At 36.2% G+C, this 20,175-nt stretch overlaps 1 protein-coding gene and 1 pseudogene across 5 annotated transcripts; both read right to left on the reverse strand.

Annotated features, from left to right (window-relative positions):
- Positions 1 to 3,910: 3,910 nt before the first annotated feature.
- On the reverse strand, positions 3,911 to 12,289 carry LOC124885212 (putative late blight resistance protein homolog R1A-3). 5 transcript variants are annotated; one of them, XR_007049390.1, is made up of 3 exons: positions 12,166 to 12,289; positions 12,027 to 12,064; positions 3,911 to 4,251 (listed from the first exon to the last, which is right to left on the reverse strand). XR_007049390.1 is itself a non-coding variant. In XM_047402665.1 (3 exons), the coding sequence occupies exon 3, from the start codon at positions 6,147 to 6,149 to the stop codon at positions 5,184 to 5,186; it is 966 nt and encodes a 321-aa protein (XP_047258621.1). In that variant the 5' UTR covers positions 6,150 to 7,169; positions 12,027 to 12,064; positions 12,166 to 12,289; the 3' UTR covers positions 5,100 to 5,183. The 5 variants fall into 5 exon arrangements, 3 of the variants coding, with proteins under 3 accessions (XP_047258621.1, XP_047258620.1, XP_047258622.1); XR_007049391.1 differs by lacking the exon at positions 12,166 to 12,289 and adding an exon at positions 4,941 to 5,093 and having other exon boundaries at positions 12,027 to 12,152; XM_047402665.1 differs by lacking the exon at positions 3,911 to 4,251 and adding an exon at positions 5,100 to 7,169.
- Positions 12,290 to 14,640: 2,351 nt separating this feature from the next.
- LOC124890840 lies at positions 14,641 to 20,169 on the reverse strand (annotated as a pseudogene).
- Between the last annotated feature and the right edge of the window lie 6 nt (positions 20,170 to 20,175).

Raw genomic sequence — 20,175 nt, forward strand, 5'->3', positions numbered from 1 at the left:
AATTTTTAAAAGATTTTGGTGGGAAGGTTTTTTAAAAATAAATTCTGTCAATTCTTGGGATCTGTTGTTAAATGGTTTTTTCAAGTCTTCTTTTTAATTAAATATACTACAATTTTTTTTTTAGGAACATGATCCATTTTTTAGACAGATCTATTATCTATCCGGCTGATATATAGACAGATTGATTATCGATCCGACCTATATATGGAAAGATCAGTTATCAATCCGACAGACAAGATTATCGATTCAACCTATGGACTGATCGATTACCAATCCGACATATGAGAAAATAAAAGTAGGCCATTTTGCTAATTGAAAACTTGAAGAGACTTAGTAACCAAATTTTCTCTCAATTCTTGACAGTTGGTGACCTGTGTAATGCTTTATAACTTTTAATACTTGTAATTAAAATTTAAATCACAAATAAATTAAAATACTCAAAAGTGGGTCATTTCACTAAAAAAAAAAAAAATTCTTAAAAAGTATAGTTGAAAGGTGTGTTTAACAAAGAATCCCAATCACTTGTACAAGGATGATATATACAAACATTTCAGTAATAAAATGACAAGAAGGTCAACTAACCTCTTAGTGGCAGATAAAGGTTATATGAACTGCAAACTAAATTCTTGTACTTCATCAAATACAATGACAAAATGAATGAAGCAAGAAAGATATATTTCTACAGTATAATAACCAAGAAAAAGGATCTGAGAAGACAGAGAAAAATGACATACCAATGAAGGGCTGCAAGCAATAATGTATAGGCAATCAGAGTTACCAAGTAAATTCTATATAAAGAAGAAAAGAATTGACTTCATAAAATGGTTATATAATATTTATATGCAACATGGGCATTAGTATATTATACTGAACCATGCTGGTTTCCCTTAACTGGCATTGTAGTTTCCAAGAAGAAAATGACAGTCCAATGTACTAGTGGGATTTGGAGAAGGGTCGGACCATAAGGGTCTACTGTATCTAGTCTTACATTGCATTTCTGCCAGAGGCTTATTTTACGACTTGAATTTTTAACCTCCTCATAACATGGCAACAAATTTATCGGTTACTCCAAGGCTCTGAAAAGTGTAAAAAAGATTAATTCAATACATGGAAAGAAATAGTTGACTTCATAAAATGAAAAAGGGTCGGACCATAAGAGTCTGTTAGGACCTGAAAGCTGCAAGTCATAGAAGGTCAATAACACAATTCGCAAAGTTGCAAAGAGAGCAGTGAGGTATAAGCTACGCGAAATCAGGCGATTTTCAGTCTTGATCATTGTTCACTATCCCGATTTCTCAATCATCTCGGTCCACGGATCTTATATTTGTGAAGATATCTTTAATATGGTTTGATATAGTCATAATAATTTTCAAGATTCAATGAGGTACAATTCGAAGGGGATCCGTGGAGTAAACGGGTTCAAACAAACCAACTTCAGGCCTTGATTCGTCCTCCGCAAGGAAGGAACAAGTCGGTTCTCCTGTGAAAACCTAAGTTGCTCGGACTAGGGTGTAGGTGTCCAACACAGGCGCGGATCTAGAGGTCGGATACTTCACGATCTCAATTTTAAGATTTGGATATATGGATCCAAGCATAGATACGGGTGCGGAAATTCGGCTAAAAATAATTTAAATATTTAAAAATAGAGTTATAAAACTTAATTATGAGATACTATGTCAAAAGCTTGAGGAGAAAATATTGATCAAAAGGAGAATCATGAAAGAAGATAAAAGGAAAAACAGTAATATAGAAATTTCTATATACGAAGGTATTTCATTTTCTTCAGCTTCACCTGGACTTTTGTTTCGATTACAGAAATCATTAAATTTGTTCGAACTATTGATCTTGGTCAAAGTAAACAAAATTGGTTGACCAGATCGGATACGGATCCCACACCCACACCCATGTCGTTTCTACATGGGTGCACCGAAAGTGAAAAGTCCGAGTAACTTTGGTGAAAACAGCCTCTAAACTACTTAGTCAACCTCATGTCTCGTGATCAAGAGATCTGCATATAATGTAGTTTTACGTGCTTAAAATCCAAAAACACCAAAAAATAAGCGAATCCAAACACTCCCTAAGTAACACGTTGGGAAGTGTGACCAACGAAAATGGAAATACTGGAATATAGTACTATAAAGCATTCACGTGATTGAATTATAAAGCTTTAAAAACTATATTGGATACAACTGTGGGTTGCATCCCCATGTGCCATGTTATAATGTTTCACAATTTTTAAACTTATTTCATGTAGCCCACATGTGCCATGTTTTAATGTTTCATTATTTTTAAACTTAATTTATAATATATTGCAATAATTTTTTATTACTGTTCAATATTTTCATGGGACAGTTATAACTTACAAAGAACATGAGTTTTGATATGAAGGTGTAGAGGACACGGATTAGGGTAGATGAGTAGTAGGTAGGAATATGTTCGTAATAGTAGGGAAAGGTGCATTGTTTGAATCTGTGTGCCTGTAGTTTCTTGTAGCCTCTTGTTCGTGGTGTTTTGGTGATGTCTATGATTTCATATAGTAAATTTATACTATTACTTTGTGGATGTGTTATTTCAAGTGGTGGATATAGGATTTAGGGGTCGTAGATGCCCGAGAGATCCAAACACAGATATTGACGCTGAAAGCTTTAAAGTTTCGTTGAAAATTAAAGCACCCTATCTTCTTGATTTAGTGAGTGCTTTTGTAAGACTTATTTCAATTTTAATACATTTTTTTATATAATTATACCTAGTCCGCATCAAATTTAACATGTGTTGGGGTACCCAAAAATTAGCCTTAGGTCCGCCTCTGCTTGTTTCCTTACTATCTAGCCATGTGATATCTCTTTTTGTTGTATTCTTTTGTGTTTTTTATTTGTTATACGGTTATTTGTTCTGAGTCGGGGGGTTTATCGGAAGCAATCTCTTTACTTCATCTAAGGTTGTGATATGGACTGCGTACACTTTACCCTCCATAGACCCCATATTATAGGAATACACTGTGTATGTTGTTGTTGTATACCCAGTGAAATCCCACAAGGGAAGTCTAGGGAGGGTAGAATGTACGCAGACATTATCACTACCTCGTGGAGGTGGAGAGGCTATTTTCGAAAGTATTTGGAAAAGACTAGAAAAATTGTACATGTCTAAATCCTGATAAACAAGTTAATTTTTGAGAAAACTGTTGTATTCCATTCATATGAGCGAAGCTGAAATTAGTTCTGATGATTGACAAACAACTACAAAAGTCTACAAATCAAAAGCCTGATGTAACAACTCAAATTTCTCAACACAATTCTTAACGGAGAATACAAGATAATAATGAATAATACAAGGAAGAACGTAACTAGAAGAAGATGAGAGGATTACAAACTAAGCCAAAGCTTCAATGTAATTGCATAACCCCTTCAATAGGCGACTGCCTCCTTTTAACTTCAAAGCTGTTTGAAATTTCAAAGGCAATTGTAGTACACACCTGGATCGTTGTAAGAACGAACATCCACATCCACAGCTTTGCTTCCCAAGGATTCTTGCTCTTCTTGAACTCGTCTAGCAGAAGCCATGAGTTTTGCGCTACAGTTCTGTAACTCGATTAGTTGTAGTGAGTAAATATCCGCAAACTCAATAGGTATCTTGTCCAAATGAAGGGAATGTCTGATCACCGATAGTCTCAAATTCAGATGGTAATGCTTCATTTACAAAACACTGCATTTTTATAAAGGTTCCAACCCTCACATGGAACCGGTCTGCAACGTACCTCGTACCATTTAAACTTTTTGGTATCATGTCTGCTAGCTCTGCCTCTAACGGAACATCAACAGTAAAAAAGTAACACAAGAGAATCACCATATAAATGCACATATCTGTTCATTTAATAAATAACTGTACCAATTAAAATGAGTGTGCGATCGTGTTAACCATTGTGAGCTCATGAACTCAAAACTTTAGAAATGCCCAACCGAGTAGTGTTACTAAAGATTCTATCAACTCAAAAATATGCTACAATACAAAAGAGATCACATCTCCTTGGAAGCCACACGTTGCTTGAAACTGATAATTTAGTAGTAATACATTTATATTTATGAAAAACATAGAGTTATGAACTAGGATCAGCAGTCTATAACAGTATCAAATTGTTAATCCATTGTTTCCCTCCTCATTACAGGTTATTCTGAACATTGAACAACCAATTAAGATCGTAATTATCATCATGTTCTGCAGCATCAGCATCAAAATCTTCATCATCATCATCTTCTGCAACATCAACATTTCAATATTCAACATCATCATCATCATCATCATAATCATCATCATCATTATAATGTGATTGAACCACTGTATGATGTGAGTTAGGGAAATGAGAAACAACGTGTAACCTTGATAAATATATACTTACCTTGATAAAATTGATACAAAGTATTTCACTTCTTGATATTTCAATTATTTCATGAAAGAGTTGAATCTAAGTAAACCTCATTTTACTAGAATTTGTACAATCGATACCTTAAAATTCGTGTAATGATAACAAAGAGAGAAAACATCAACTATTCATTTGTCATTTTATTTTTACTGTAATTTAATGGCAGGGTTGGACATTAGCCCATTTGTTCGTTCAACCCATCTTAACCCGCCCAACTTCAGCTCAAACAACCCATTTGCCACCCTTATGAGTAACAATTAGACCAAATGTGCTCACATTTAGCAAGCTTAAACTAAAGTATCAAAACTGCTCAAAAATATATTTAAGAGGCCATTTTGAACTACCCACAAATATAAGTGATATTCTTGTTAATTTCTCTTATATTTTAAGTAGGATTTTAACCAAATTTTGGTAAAGTCATTTTTGTGAAAGAATATGGGGCAAAGCTAAATAACATTTGTGTACGACTTGACTTGTGGAAATGAGAAACAGAGTGCAACCCTAATAAATACTATAGACTTACATGGATCGGAGATACGAACGTCCACGGGGTTGTTTCCGAGCTCTTCTTGTTCTTGTTGAATTCTTGCAGCAGAATCCCCAAGTTTGGGAGGACACCAATTTAACTCAATTAGTTGTAGTGAATGGATTTCTGCAAACTCAATGGGTATCTTATCTAAATAATAGCAACGTGTAAGCACAAGGAGCTCAAGGACAGGAACATTGTCATATGTGGCTTTCCAGTACTTGAGATCATTATTTTCAACTAACAAAACTTCAATCGAGAAAATCCCCAAACATTTGGACGCCATTCATTACCACGACAAGCCTTATACATCAGCTTCAGCACCTCAAGGTTAGGCAACTCAGCTATGATGTCCAAGTACGACCAACTTATATAAGTTTTGTACAACTTCAACTTCTTGAGCGTTGCTGGAAAAGCTTTTGCACGGGTCACTGCCAAAAGCATATCATAACAACGTATAAAACTCAAGATTTCAAGTTGCTGCAGATAGACAAGATTGTTGAGAAGCCCATAGTCCAACATACTGTTTCCATTGAATCCTAATTTTTTAACATTCTGAATCCCCGAAATAACCCTCTTCATGCAACAACTGCCATACAAGTAAGAAATAGTTTGTATATTTGGAAATACCATATGACTCCCTTTGTCAATAGATACGGTTGGGGGATTTGGCAGAAAAATTACACTCGCTTTGAGATGCCTTAATTGCATTAGTCCCCAAATTTCCTCAGGAAAAATTATACCCGAATTATAATAATAATCTTGAACAATGAATGTCTGCAGATTCCATAACCTGCAAATTTCTGGAGGTATGTCTAAATACTTCTTGCAGAGCAATGATAGGTACCTCAACCAGAAGAGGCTTAGTATCTGTACAGGGAAAACATGAGTCACTATGTCTCTCAAGTCCAAGACTTTGAGTAATTTGTAAGGACTAAGCTGTGATTGGTGAAAAGCAGCTTCAATACAAACACCAGAAATACAAATAGATAGGAATTTTGAACGAACGTTTCCCCTTTGAACTTCTCTCATGCACAGGTCATATATTAGATCATGACCCTTACATGATCTAATTTTTGTTCCATTTAGACTTTTCTTGCAGACGAGAACTAGACATCTATCGACAATCTCTTGCAAACACTTCTCAGCCTCTCCTTCCAAGTCATTTTCCAAATTCAGGAACCCCTCAGCCATCCATATCCTCATCAAATGCTTCACTGGAATCTCTATGTCTTCCGGAAAAAATTCAAAATACAGAAGACACGTTTTTAGATCATTGGTCAGGTGATTATAACTCAACCCAAGCACACGTGAACATCGTTCATCAGCATCATTTGTGACAAATGACTTGACATCTTTCGCAACACTTGACCAATCTTCTATTGCCCTTTTAGATTTGAGAAGCCCAACAACCACAACAATAGTTAGTGGTAACCCGTGACATTCATCTACGATTTGTTTCCAATATTCTCATACTCAGATGGTAATGCTTAATTTGCAAATGCTGCACTTTTAAAAAGGTTCCAACTATCATCTTGATCCATGAAGCCCATCTGCAAAAAGAGATTCTCTGTACCAGCACAACGAGCTACTTCAGTGTTACGGGTAGTCAACAGTATTCCACTTCCCTTGTTTTCAATTGGAAAACATAGTCTCACAGCATCCCATGCTTCACCTTTCCACATGTCATTCAATATAATTAAATATCTCTTACATTTTAAACTCTTTTGTAGCATGTCTGCCAGCTCTGCCTCTGCTTCACTACCTGTGAAAACCTTTTCATCCTTTGTTGAGCGCAAAAGGCTCAACAAGATTTCCTTTAGGTTGTGTTGTTGAGAAACAGTAGCCCAGGCACAAACATCAAAATGAGAACAAATGCACGCATCATTGTAAAATTCGTTCGCTAAGGTTGTTTTACCTATGACTCCCATCCCGACAATCGGGATGACTTTGGGTTCACCAGAGTAGCTTCTAGTAAGATCTTCTACCAGCCGTTTCCTTTGATCATCACCTCCAACCATATTGTTCTCAACATTCCGAATATCTTTTGATGATCTTGGGAACTCTTGAACCGTTGATTCCTTTGATGCTTGTTTTCCTTTATCTTGAATCTTTGTTGACTCTTTCCAGATACGATCAATGTCCTCTGCTACTTGTTGCAGGCTATCAGAAAGCCTTTCTTTTGCCTTTCTTTTTCTGGCTTTTACCTTCTCCCAGGTGTGGAGCCTGATTAATATATGATGTACTGTTTATATATTCTCATTTCTCTGAATAACGGTACATACCCTAAATCATTAATATAAATAGCCCGTCCGCCGTGGAGTTTACCCACGAGGTGTTACCATGAAATATTTCTCTCTCTTCATTCTCTCTCCTCAAGAAATCTCTCTCTTTTCTTCATCTCTTCCAATAGATCTAGTGAGTGTGGAAAGGTAATCGATCCTAACAAATGGTATCAAAGTTTAGGAGATTCACATGATCACTGAAGATGGAAGGATCGAAGCTTGGAATCGAGAAGTTTTATGGATCCGATTTTGGTTTCTAGAAGATGCAGATGGAAGACTATCTGTACCAGAAAGATCTTCACGAACCCTTGAGCGGGGTGAAGTCGGAATCAATGAAGGAGGAGGAGTGGAAGCTCAAGGATCGGCAGGCTCTAGGGCTGATCTAGTTGAACTTGTCGAGAAATGTGGCATTCAACATCACCAAGGAGAATACCAAGTCAGATCTGTTAAAGGAGCTATCAAATATATACGAAAAACCATCTGCGATGAACAAGGTATATTTGATGCGTAGATTGTTCAATTTATAGATGCCTGAGAATGGATCTATTGCTGATCATATGAACGAGTTCAATATGATTGTTAGGCAACTGTGTTCTGTGGATATTAATTTTGAAGATGAAATTAAAGCATTAATTTTGATGTAATCTCTACTCGAGTCTTGGGATTCTATTGTTGCTGAGATTAGTAGTTCCCGTGGATCTGAGAAGTTGAAGTTTGATGAAATCCGAGATGTTGTTCTTAGAGAAAGCATTCGCAAATGAGAAATTGGAGAGTCTGGTAGTGCTCTCAGCGTTGACCAAAGGGGGAGAGACCAATTGAAGGGTCAGAATGCACATGGAAGATCAAAATCGAAGAATCATGGAAAATCTCCAAAACCCTACATGACATGTTGGAATTGTGGAGAGAAAGGACACTTTCAGACAGATTGCAAGAAACCCAAGAAGAAGAAGAATCAGAAATCTGGAGATGATAATGATTTAGTTAATTCGGCAGAAGATATTGGGGATGCTCTAATCCTTAGTATGGAAAGCCTGGTTGAATCCTGGATATTGGATTTTGGTGCATCTTTTTATTCATCTCCAAGCAAGGAATTATTCCTAAATTTCAAATATAAATATTTTGGAAAGGTGTATCTTGCTGACAACACGCCGTTGGCGGTTCTAGGAAAAGAAGATGTCTGCATAAAACTCTAGCAGGAAATCAGTGGACATTGGAGAATGTTAGATATGTTCCTGATCTCAAGAAGAATCTGGTTTTTGTTAGTCAATTAGATAGCACAGGCTACACACCAGAGTTTGGGAAAAGTGCATGGAAGGTTATAAAGGGTGATATGGTTGTAGAACTTGGCACAAGAATTTGAACCTTGTACACCACTGCAGGGTGTATAAACATGGATGATGTTGCTGAGGGTGCTTCCGCTTCATATCTGTGGCACAATAGACTTAGCCAAAAGAATGAAGATGTTGGTTGCAAAAGGAGCTTTAGAGGGGCTGAAATCTGTTGATATAGGTCTTTGTGAGAGCTGTGTTATGGGCAAATAGAAACGAGTAAGCTTCACGAAGACTGTAAGAGAGCTGAAGAAAGTACGATTGGAAATGGTTCATACAGATGTATGGGGCCCGTCTCTTGTTTCATAACTTGGTGGATCTAGATTCTATGTCACCTTCATTGATGATTTCAGCAGGAAGGTATGGGTTTACATCTTGAATCATAAGTCAGATGTGTTTGTTACTTTCAGGAGGTGGAAAGCTGAAGTTGAAAATCAGAATGGCTTGAAAATTAAATGCCTGAGGTCTGATAATGGAGGAGAATATGACAAGTAAGAATTTAAAATTTTTTATACAGCTAAGGGAATCAGATTAATGAGAACAGTTCCCAGGAAGGCAAGACAGAATGGAGTTGCTGAAAGGATAAACAGAACATTGAATGAGCGTGTAAGGAGAATGAGGATACACTGTGGGATGCCTAAGATATTTTGGGCAGATGTTGTGAGCACAGCTACATACTTGATCAATAGGGGTCCATCAGTTCCTCTGGGGTTCAAGATTCCGGAAGAAGTATGGATAGGAAAAGAACTCAAGTATTCACACTTGAGAACTTTTGGTTGCACTGCTTATGTTCATGTTGACCAAGAGAAGAGAGACAAGCTTGATGCTAAAGCTATAAAGTGCTACTTTATAGGTTATGGTTTTGACATGTTTAGTTACAAGTTTTGGGATAATAGGAACAAGAAGATCCTAAGACATTGTGATGTGACATTTGATGAAAATATCTTATACAAGGACAGAGAGCAAAAGGTTCAAGATACTACAAAGCAAGTGGGAGTTGAGCTTGAGTTGATGAAGAGTACATCCAAAGATGCTTCAGCAGAAACTCAACAAACTCCATAGACTATCGTTGAAGAACCAGAGGTGGAGAAAGTGACACCTAAACAGGTTTGGAGAAGATCATCCAGAACCATTAGAGCACCAGATAGGTATCTGTTGCTGACTGATGAAGGGGAACCAGAGTCTGTTGCTGAGGCCCTACAGGTGGAAGATTTAATCATTTGGAAGCAAGCCATGGATGATGAGATGAGCTCACTTGAGAATAATAACACGTGGATGTTGACTAAGTTACCTACAGGGAAGAGAGCTTTGTTGAACAAGTGGGTGTTCAGAATCAAGGCAGGACCAGATGGTAAGAGAAGGTTCAAGGCTCGGTTAGTAGTTAAAGGATATTCACAAAGGAAAGGTATTGATTATGCTGAAATATTTTCTCCTGTTGTGAAATTAAATACTATTCGAATTTTATTGAGTATTGTTTCATCGGAGAATTTACATCTTGAGCAAATGGATGTAAAAACTGTATTTTTACATGGTGAATTGGATAAGGAAATCTATATGCAACAACCAAAGGGGTTTGTAGTTCCAGGCAAGGAACACATGGTGTGAAAGCTTAATAGGAGATTGTATGGGCTGAAGCAGCACCTAGACAGTGGTACAAGAAGTTTGATTCCTTTATGTGCAAGAGTGGCTTCCGCAGGAGTGAAAAGGATCAGTGTTGCTACTTCAAGAAATACACTGGCTCTTATGTATTTTTACTCTTGTATGTGGATGATATGTTGATTACAGGATCCAGTATGAAGGAGATAAACTCTTTGAAGGCAAGTCTGTCTTCTGCATTTGAGATGAAAGATTTAGGTGCAGCGAAGCAGATTCTTGGGATGAGGATTTCTCGGGATAGATCTGTTGGTACTTTGAATCTATCCCAAGAGCAGTATGTTGAGAAGATGATGGCCAGATTCAAAGTTAATGATGCTAAACCCAGGACTACTCCATTGGCAAATTACATAAAATTGTCAAAGGAGCAGTCACCAAAAATAAATCAGGAGCCGGAGGACATGGCACTTGTTCCGTATACTTCTGCAGTTGGGAATCTGATGTATGCTATAGTCTGCACTAGGCCTGACATATCACATGCAGTGGGAGTCGTTAGCAGGTACATGGAAAACCTCAGGAAGGAGCATTGGGAAGCTGTGAAGTGGCTTTTAAGATATCTGAGAGGTACATCCAGTACTTCACTTTGTTTTGGCAATGGCAAGGTGATTTTGCAAGGTTTTGTTGATGCTGATCTTGGTTGAGATGTGGACTCGAGCAAGAGCACATCCGGATATATTTACACCATAGGTGGTACAGCAGTGAGTTGGATGTCCAGGTTTTAGAAGTGCGTTTCTCTTTCATTTACTGAGGCTGAGTATGTGGCAATAGCTGAAGCAAGAAAGAAGATGATATAGCTGGCAGATTATCTGGAAGAATTGGGCAAGAAGTAGCTTGAGAAGATTCTTTACACAGATAGCCAGAGTGCCATACAGTTGGTGAAGAACCCGGTCTATTATTCGAAGACGAAGCATATTAGAAGACGGTACCATTTCACTCGCAGGGCAGTGGAAGATAGTGATATGTGTTTGGAAAAGATAGAGGGTGCAAAGAATCCAGCAGACATGTTGACAAAATGTGTTGATGTTGGTAAACTAAGGTTGTGCAAAACCTTAGTTGGTCTTCTGTAGTTGTGTCTACAGATGTTGCGGAGCGGCGAAGATATTGATGATGAAGGAACATTATTTAGTTATTTTTGAGAATGTAATTCTTGGATGACAGAATCAGTATCCAAGTGGGAGAATTGTTAGGTGTGGAGCCTGATTAATATATGATGTACTGGGAAAATTATCTCTGTATAACTGTACATATCCTAAATCATTAATATAAATAGTCCTTCCGCCGTGGAGTTTACCCACAAGGTGTTACCACGAAATATTCTCTCTCTTCATACTCACTTCTCAAGAAATCTCTCTCTTTTCTTCATCTCTTCCACTAGATCTAGTGAGTGTGGAAAGGTAATCAATCCTAATAGTGTGCCCATAGTGTGTATCTTATATACTTTATTTTCTAGTTTGCTCGGTCGGCCTATAATACCTGCTGAGTACAAGTGGACCATACTCATCCTTACTGTGCCCTTTTTGTACAGATCTAAGTACGAGTGCACCGCACGACAGCTGAGTTCGGGCGGAGACTTGTCATATCTGAGGAAGTGTCCGCTCTATGCTTCTAGAGTCTACCTCCTACCCCATCCTATCTAGTTTTATGTCTGGTTTTGTATTTGCTGACAGATTTATGTACTTTTGGATCTGATAGTTTTATTTTCAGACTCTGAGATATACTTACATTGTTCTTACACAGTGTCACCATATTCTAAACTTATGTGGTCACTCAATTAATAGTTATTAAATTAGAAATATGAGTAATTAAGGGAAACTAACCTTTCAGTGGTAGAGAGGTGGGAAGAAGCAACTGATCACTGCAACAATATACCATGAAAAAAAGAACATAAAGAACACAAATATGAGTATATCAAGAAAAGGTGTAAAACACTAAAGTAATCAAGATTAAAATGGATACCTCTCTGAATGACTAAAATGGTATTAAATTTTATTGCCGTTTGATAAATTGGGATGAGAACTTCAATTATTCTTGCATGTGGGGAAAGTGCTTTTATCTATTAAAGTGGAATACCACATCAATGGTAGCTTTAAGATAAAAAGTTACTAAACGATGATTACTTACATATATACCTTTATTATACTTTAGAAAAAAAGCAAAACATCTAGTAACTCCCCGTATTATGACCAAATTTGATACGATTTACTTTAATTTCATGTAGGTCCAATAATCTCTGAACTAAATTTTAGTGTACTTTTGTCATTCTTTTTAGCAAACATGGCAACTTTTCTCAGACTTTATAGCTGACATGGCACCTTTGACGGCCCCCATTTTATGTAATAAAGGTGTTACGTCATCACAAAAGAGTGATAAAAATATGCTAAAATTGAGTTCAGGGGTAATAGGATCCCTGTAAAGTTGGAGTATGTCGTATCAACTTTGATCATAGTTCGAGGGGGTACTGGATGCTTATCTCTTTTAAAAATAAAGTTAAAGATGATTATATTGTGTTTCAATTGGCATCATACTATCGTTTTTTTATAACTAATTTGATTTACTGTTTTTGAGCGAGGGTCCCTTCGAAAACAGTCTTTCTACCTCCGTGAGGTAGAAATAAGATCTACATACACTTGACTTCTCCAAATCTCACTTATGAAATTATGTAAAATATACCTCATTGGTATTATTAAAAATAGACCTTGGCCAATTTGTTGTACCAATCACAATTTTTGTGTTATATTAGCTGCCTACCACTAATATTTTGTGGACCAATAAATCAATAAAAAATAATAAGATAGGATGGAGGATAAAAAAAATCTCCAGCTAAGGAGCCAAATAGTTATTTTAAAAAAAGCAAAGAAAACTTTTTAACTCATAAACTGAATATCAAGACAACCTAAATTATTCCTCCTTTTTTGGAGTTTCATATTAAAATTATTTGGGATGTGAAAAATACATCTAAACTATCACTCATTAGTTTGAGAAATACACCTTAAAATAAATTTAAAAACTCAATTAAAAAGATAATGTGTTAGCAAAAAATAATAAAAATATGCCACGTGGACTAATTTTTAATGGCTAGACACACCTAAATAAGTTTGTAAGCAAATATTTGAGTTTAGATGTGTTTAGATGTGTTTCGTACACTTCCCATAGATTAGGTGTGAGACTAAAAAACAGTGATACTTTAAGTGTGTTTTACATACTTCACTCAAAAGTATTTTAATCTTTTATTCAGTGCGACATTTATCAACTTAATAAATAGGAATGCATAATACGCAAGAAGATTGATAAGGACCCCTTGTACTTTGTGAAAAGGTCTAACTTTGCCCCCGTTAGAAGTTTGGCTCACTATGTTATCGCAGCTATCACTTTTTTTTTTTTGGGTGCCTAAAAGTGCAATAAAGAAGAATGAGTCAGGATCCTTAGCATCAGGATTTAGTCCAACAAATGATGATACATTAATGGCCTTATAGCAGCATTTGATACTTGGGTAGTGGTGGCTGAAGGGGTCTTCTCGGGCCTTCACTAGTCTGGATTGCCGGTCACGTCTAGGACCTCGACTCGGATAGTGACATTTTTGGTCAAAATCGCATATCTACGATGGAAACGTATGTCGGAAATACACATTTTTTTTATCACTGTTACATGTCATAATACCAAAACTAGTTCTAAAAGAATATTTTTTGCAAAATGTATTATACAGGCATGGACAAATGGTGGACTACATTTTCCTATTCATAAGGTAACAATGGCTGGAGACAGTGATAGATTTTCCATTCAATTATCATCACTACCAAATGGAAATTACACCATAAAATCCCAAAAAGAACTTGTTGATGAAGAACATCCTTTACTCTTTAAGCCCTATGAAAGTGTTGAGTATTTTAAATATGTCCAAAAATCATGAATTAATAGTGAATATTGTATATATTAATGTAATTATATATTGTAGTATATTTGTAATTATAAAGATTTGATGTAGTAATTAAAGAGATAGAATGCGAAACTATGTTGCTCGGACTCTTCAAAAATATCGAGGAATGCCTGTCGGATCCTCCGAAAATAGTGTATTTTTGAAGGATCTGACACAGGTGCGGCAACATTTTTGGAAAATCCGAGCAATTTAGATGCGAAATTATACTTCTGATGCAAATATTGCAGAAACAAGTGAAACTATACTTGTATAACGGCTTCGGTAGCCTGTTTTTTCCTGTTAGTAACTTGTAAAAAGGGTCACATGGGACTAATCAAGAAGATTTTTGATATGTTCCCCATATTTGCCTTACACTAATCTAATCCCCATGATAGTATGTCATTGTAGAAAGAAAAGAAAATCATAACTAAAGGTAATTGAGTCAAAACCTCTTTTCATTTTAAGGAGTAATTGTATTTCTTAATCCATATGTATTTTGAATGGGAGGAAATGCCGATTAATATGGGCGTAATATTCATCATGGAGTTTTAGTTGTGTAAATATTCATATATATTGGACATTTGTATAAACCATTCTACATATGACCTGCAAATTTCTTTTGCTATTATACAAAAACTTTGAAATACCACTAAACAGCACAGTACTGATGTTCACGTGTTCTTACCTATCTCATAAATAGGATGCGTGAATACATATTACAACAATCAAGTGAAAAGATGTCTTCAGAGTCCTATTGAAGCGGCTTTCCAGAAATTTCACAACTGATTCTGAGACAAGCAACAATTTATGACTATTTATAACATTGTTTGCGTTGCTTGGAGTCTTCAAGCTACCCTGCGAAGGACGAAAGAATAATTCCGGTGTCACTAGAGAAATTGCACCAACTTACTAAAAACTTCACACAGTAAGTCACAGATGGGAAAATTATGCGAAAGGTGTGATATCTAAGTCATTACTCATTTCACGATAGGTAATTGGAGTACAACTTCGCGATGTTATTTACCAGAACCATTGTTAACATGATGGACAGGTCACAGATCATGAACTAATAGTGAATATTGTATACATTTTAATGTAACTATGTAATGCTGTATATAAGTGTAATTATAGATATTTGATTTAGTAACCAAAGAGAATAAATATTGTGATAGAATAGCCGCGGATTTGGAGGGATAGAATAGTTGATCTTTAGGGATAGGAAAGACGGATCTTAGGGGTGTAATCTTTGAATACTTTCTATTTAACGACAAGACTCTCAATATTGAGAGGCATTCAATCTTTGAATACTTTCTATCTAACGACAAGACTCTCAATATTGAGAGACATTCAACACAAAATTGACATAATATGTCTTGTTTCATAGTCTATCTGTGGTTCCTTTAGGCAAAAGATTATATAAAATGTACGCACATTTAGCAAGCTTAAACTAAAGTACCAAAACTGCTTAAAAATATACTTAAGGGGCCATTTTAAACTACCCTCAAATATAAGGGATATTCTTGTTAATTTCTCTTATATTTTAAGTTGGATTTTTACCAAATTTTGTCAAAGTCATTTTTGTGAAAGAATATGGGCAAAGCTAAATAATTATTGTGTACGACTTGACTTGTGGAAATGAGAAACAGAATGTGAACTTGATAAATACTATAGATATACTTACATGGATCGGAGATACGAACATCCACGGGGTCGTTTCCGAGGTCTTGTTGTTCTTTTTGAATTCGTACAGCAGAGTCGCCAAGTTCGGGAAGACAACCTGTTAACTCAATAAGTTGTAGTGAGTGGATATCTGCGAACTCAATGGGGATCTCTTTCACATATCTGCATTTTTTAAGCACAAGGCACTCAAGGACAGGAAAATTGTCATCTGTGGCTTTCCAGTACTTGAGATCATTATTTTCAATTAACAAAACATTCAAACGAGTAAATCCCCTAACATTTGGATGCCATTCATTGTTATGACAAGCACCATCGATCAGCTTCAGCACCTCAAGGTTAGGCAATTCAGCTATGATGTCCAAGTCTGACCAGCTTAGCCAAGTTCTTTCCAACTTCAGCTTTTGCACTTGCTGGAAAAAATTGACTAGAACAATCCGCAAGACTGAATGATTCAAGTTGCTGCAGATGGACAAGATTGTTGAGAAGCCCATCAGAGTAAATCCAATATCCACGGATTCCTAATTTTTTGACATTCTGAATCCCCATAATAAACTCCTTCGTGCGACAACATGGAGACAAGCATGAAATAGTTTGTATGTTTGAAAAACTCATGTGACTCCCTTTGTCAGCAGAAACGTTTGGGGGATTTGGCAGATTAAATTCGGGCATTTTGAGATGCCTTAATTGCATTAGTCTCCAAATTTCCTCAGGAATAGTTATAACTGATCGACCGGGCTTTTCAACAATGAATGTCTGCAGATTCCATAACCTACATATTTCTGGAGGTATGTCAAAATTCTTACGGCATTGCAATGAAAGGTATCTCAACCAGACGAGGCTTAGTATCTGTTGAGGAAAACTAGCAATCGTTATGTCACTCAAGTCCAAGACTTTGAGTAATTTGAAATGAATCAGCTCTAATTTGAGAACAGAAATTGAATATGCTCTAAAAGAGAAAATAGAACAGGTTCGTTTCAAAAGATCGTTGTTGTCATGATCTCTCAACTGACGATGTACAGGGGTAAGAAGAGCCCTACAAATTTCATAACCAGTCACGCGCTTAAAGGGCTGCATTATTTGCATACTGAGATATACACATCCTGAATATGAGAGGCCAAGCACAATGTCGTTCACGATAAAAATGTTCTCCCTTTGAATTTCTCTCACGCACAGGTCATATATTAGATCATGAACCTTACATGATCTAATTTTGGTTCCATCTACACTTATCTTGCAGACGAGAACTATCATCTATCGACAAGCTCTTGCAAACACTTCTCAGCCTCTCCTTCTAAATCATTTTCCAACTGCAGGAACCCCTCAGCCATCCATGATCTCACCAATCTCTTCACTGGAATCTCACTGTCTTCCGGAAAAATTCCGAAATGCATTAGACAAGTCTTTAGATCGCTACTCAAGTGATTGTAACTCAACCCAAGCACACGTGAACATTGTTTGTCAGGATCATTTGTGATAAATGACTTGACATCTTTAGCAACATTTTCCCAGTCTTCTATTGACCTTTTAGATTTGAGAAGCCCAGCAACCACGACAATAGTTAGTGGTAACCCGTGACATTTCTCCGCAATTTGCTTCCCAATAGTTTCGAACTCAGATGGTAATGCTTCATTTGCAAATGCTAGACTTTTAAAAAGGCTCCAACTCTCATTTTGATCCATGAAGTTCATCTGCACAGAAAGATTCTCTGTACTAGCATAACAGGCTACTTCGTTGTTACGGGTAGTCAACAGTATTCGACTCCCTGCATTGTCTTTAGTTGGAAAGCATCGTCTCACGCCATCCCACACTTCACAAATCCAGACATCAACCAAGACAATTAAGTACCTCTTTCTCTTTAAACTTTTCTGAAGCATGTCTGCTAGCTCTGCTTCACCTTTCGTCTTAATCATGTCATCCATTTTGATCGTCCATTGCAGAAGGCTCAGCAAAATTTCCTTTCTGTTGTTCTGTTGAGATACAGTAGCCCAGGCATGAACATCAAAACGGCGTAGAACTGATTCATTATTGTAAACTTCTTTCGCTAAGGTTGTTTTACCTATGCCTCCCATCCCGACAATCGAGATGACTTTGGGTTCACCAGAGTAGCTTCCAGTCAGATCTTCTAACAAGTGCTCCTTTTGATTATCATGTCCAACCATATTGTTGTTAACACTCAGAATATCGTTTGTTGAACATGAAAAATCATGAAACAATGATTCCTTTGATACTTGTTTGCCTTTATCTTGAATCTTTGTTGACTCTTTCCAGACACGATCAATGTCCTTTGCTAATTGTTGAAGGCTTTTACGAAACTTTCGGCGTGGCCATATATTCGAGATTCCTTTGAAAAATATTGAGCCAATGATTCCTATGATGCTTTTGTTTTTTTCCATTATAGTTTCTGTTAGTCTCAGTTGAATTGTGTATTCAACAGCACTTGCAACTTCTTTTACCTCTACTTCAAAATCCGTCATTTCCCCAGAAACATTGTTTTTCTCAAAGTTCTTGACAACTACTTCCAAAGAACTAATCTTTTCATGAAGAGCAGAAAAGTCTTCACTGTGATCACAGGTTAGAGATTGCATCGGCGAATTGAATGTCAAGAGCGATTCTATTGTTCTCAAAAGAGAAGCCACACTTGCATGAGCCATATCTTTTGTATTCACGCTTGCCTTTGCGATTATGACCTGAAAGCTGCAATATGATACCCATTATTTAGTATGGGAACATCTTTGTAGATGAATTGAGGTCATAGAAATCTCCTAGCTCAAAGTTGAGTTGAGAATTTTCCTACCGATTGAGTTTTAGTCGACGTTCTTACTTGAGTCAAATTCCAACGATCATTAATCCTACCTACCAAATTAAAGGTTTTTGAGTCTTCTTTCCAAGCAAAATGTTATGGACATGTTAGTGAGGCATCATCCCAGCTGCGCGTTGGGCAGCGCAGGACGGAGCTCAAGTCAGGAGATCACTTGTTTGCATCCGCATTGGTCTGCACAGCACAGAGCATACCTCTCCAGTGTAAAAGTCCATTTTTCTCTTATTAAATTAGGGGCAAACTTGTCCTTTCACCCCATATAACTTTCCCAACCCGTTTTATAACCCTAAAGTCGTCCTAAACTGGCAGAAATCCTCATTTTCTTCCTCCTAAAAATTCTTAGAAGCAAGAACACATAGAGTTCAAGATTCAAGGCTCAAATTCCATACTTGAAACTATTTATTTCAAGTTATTCGTATTTTCTAAATGATGGATTGAGACTAGGGTTGGAGATTATTTTTCTAAACTTATGTGGTCACTCAACTAATAGTTATTAGATTAGAAATATGAGTAATTAAGGGAAACTAACCTTTCAATGGTAGAAATTTGGGAAGAAGCAACTGATCACTGCAATAATATATACTATGAGAAAAGAACATAAAAACATAAATATGAACATATATAAAAAACATAAACATAAAAACATCAATTATTGTTGAATGAGGGGAAACTGCATTTATCTATTTAAATGGAAGAACGCATCGATTATATTTTTAAGATAGAAAAGCTATTACAAGATGATTATATTGTGTTTCAATTGTCACCATACTATTTTTGTTGTCATGTTCTTTTTTGAATGCTATATTTTACTTTCTTTATTAGTTGTCATATTTTTTATAACTAATTTGGTTTACTGCATTTAAGCGTGGGTCCTTCGAAATGTTCAACTTTATTACTAAAAACTCATTGTTTCTTCAACTTTCTCCTTTTTGAAGCTAGTATTTCATTTCTAAATGTTCGGGCTAATTACTATAATCGGCCAGCTATTGAATAACATAGAAGACTAATGTATAATATCGATCGCATCAATAATCGATCTGTCTATATAACGATAAGTGTAGATAATGAATCTGTCTATACCTATCGGATCGATAATCGATCTGTCCATATATCGATCGAATCAATAATCGATCTTTCCACATATCAGTCGAATCGATGATCGATCTTATCTATATAGATCGGATCGATAATCGATCTGTCCATGTGAATCGGATTTTTGATTAATTTGTAATTTTTAAAAGATTTTGGTGGGAGGGTTTTTTAAAAATAAATTCTGTCAATTCTTGTGATCTTTTGTGAAATGTTCTTTTCAAGTCTTTCCTTTTAATTAAATACACTACAAGTTTTCTTTTTTAGGGAAATGACTCAGTTTTTAGACAAATCTATTATCTATCCGACCAATATATAGACAGATCGACTATTGATCCGACAAATCGATTTTCAATCCGACAAATCAATTATCGATCCGATGGACAAATCGATTATCAATTCGACATATGAAAAAATAGAAGTAGGTCATTTTGATAATTGAAAACTTGAAGAGGCTTAATAGCCA

The sequence above is a fragment of the Capsicum annuum genome, unplaced genomic scaffold, assembly GCF_002878395.1.
Source record: "Capsicum annuum cultivar UCD-10X-F1 unplaced genomic scaffold, UCD10Xv1.1 ctg2582, whole genome shotgun sequence".
Lineage (NCBI taxonomy): Eukaryota > Viridiplantae > Streptophyta > Magnoliopsida > Solanales > Solanaceae > Capsicum > Capsicum annuum.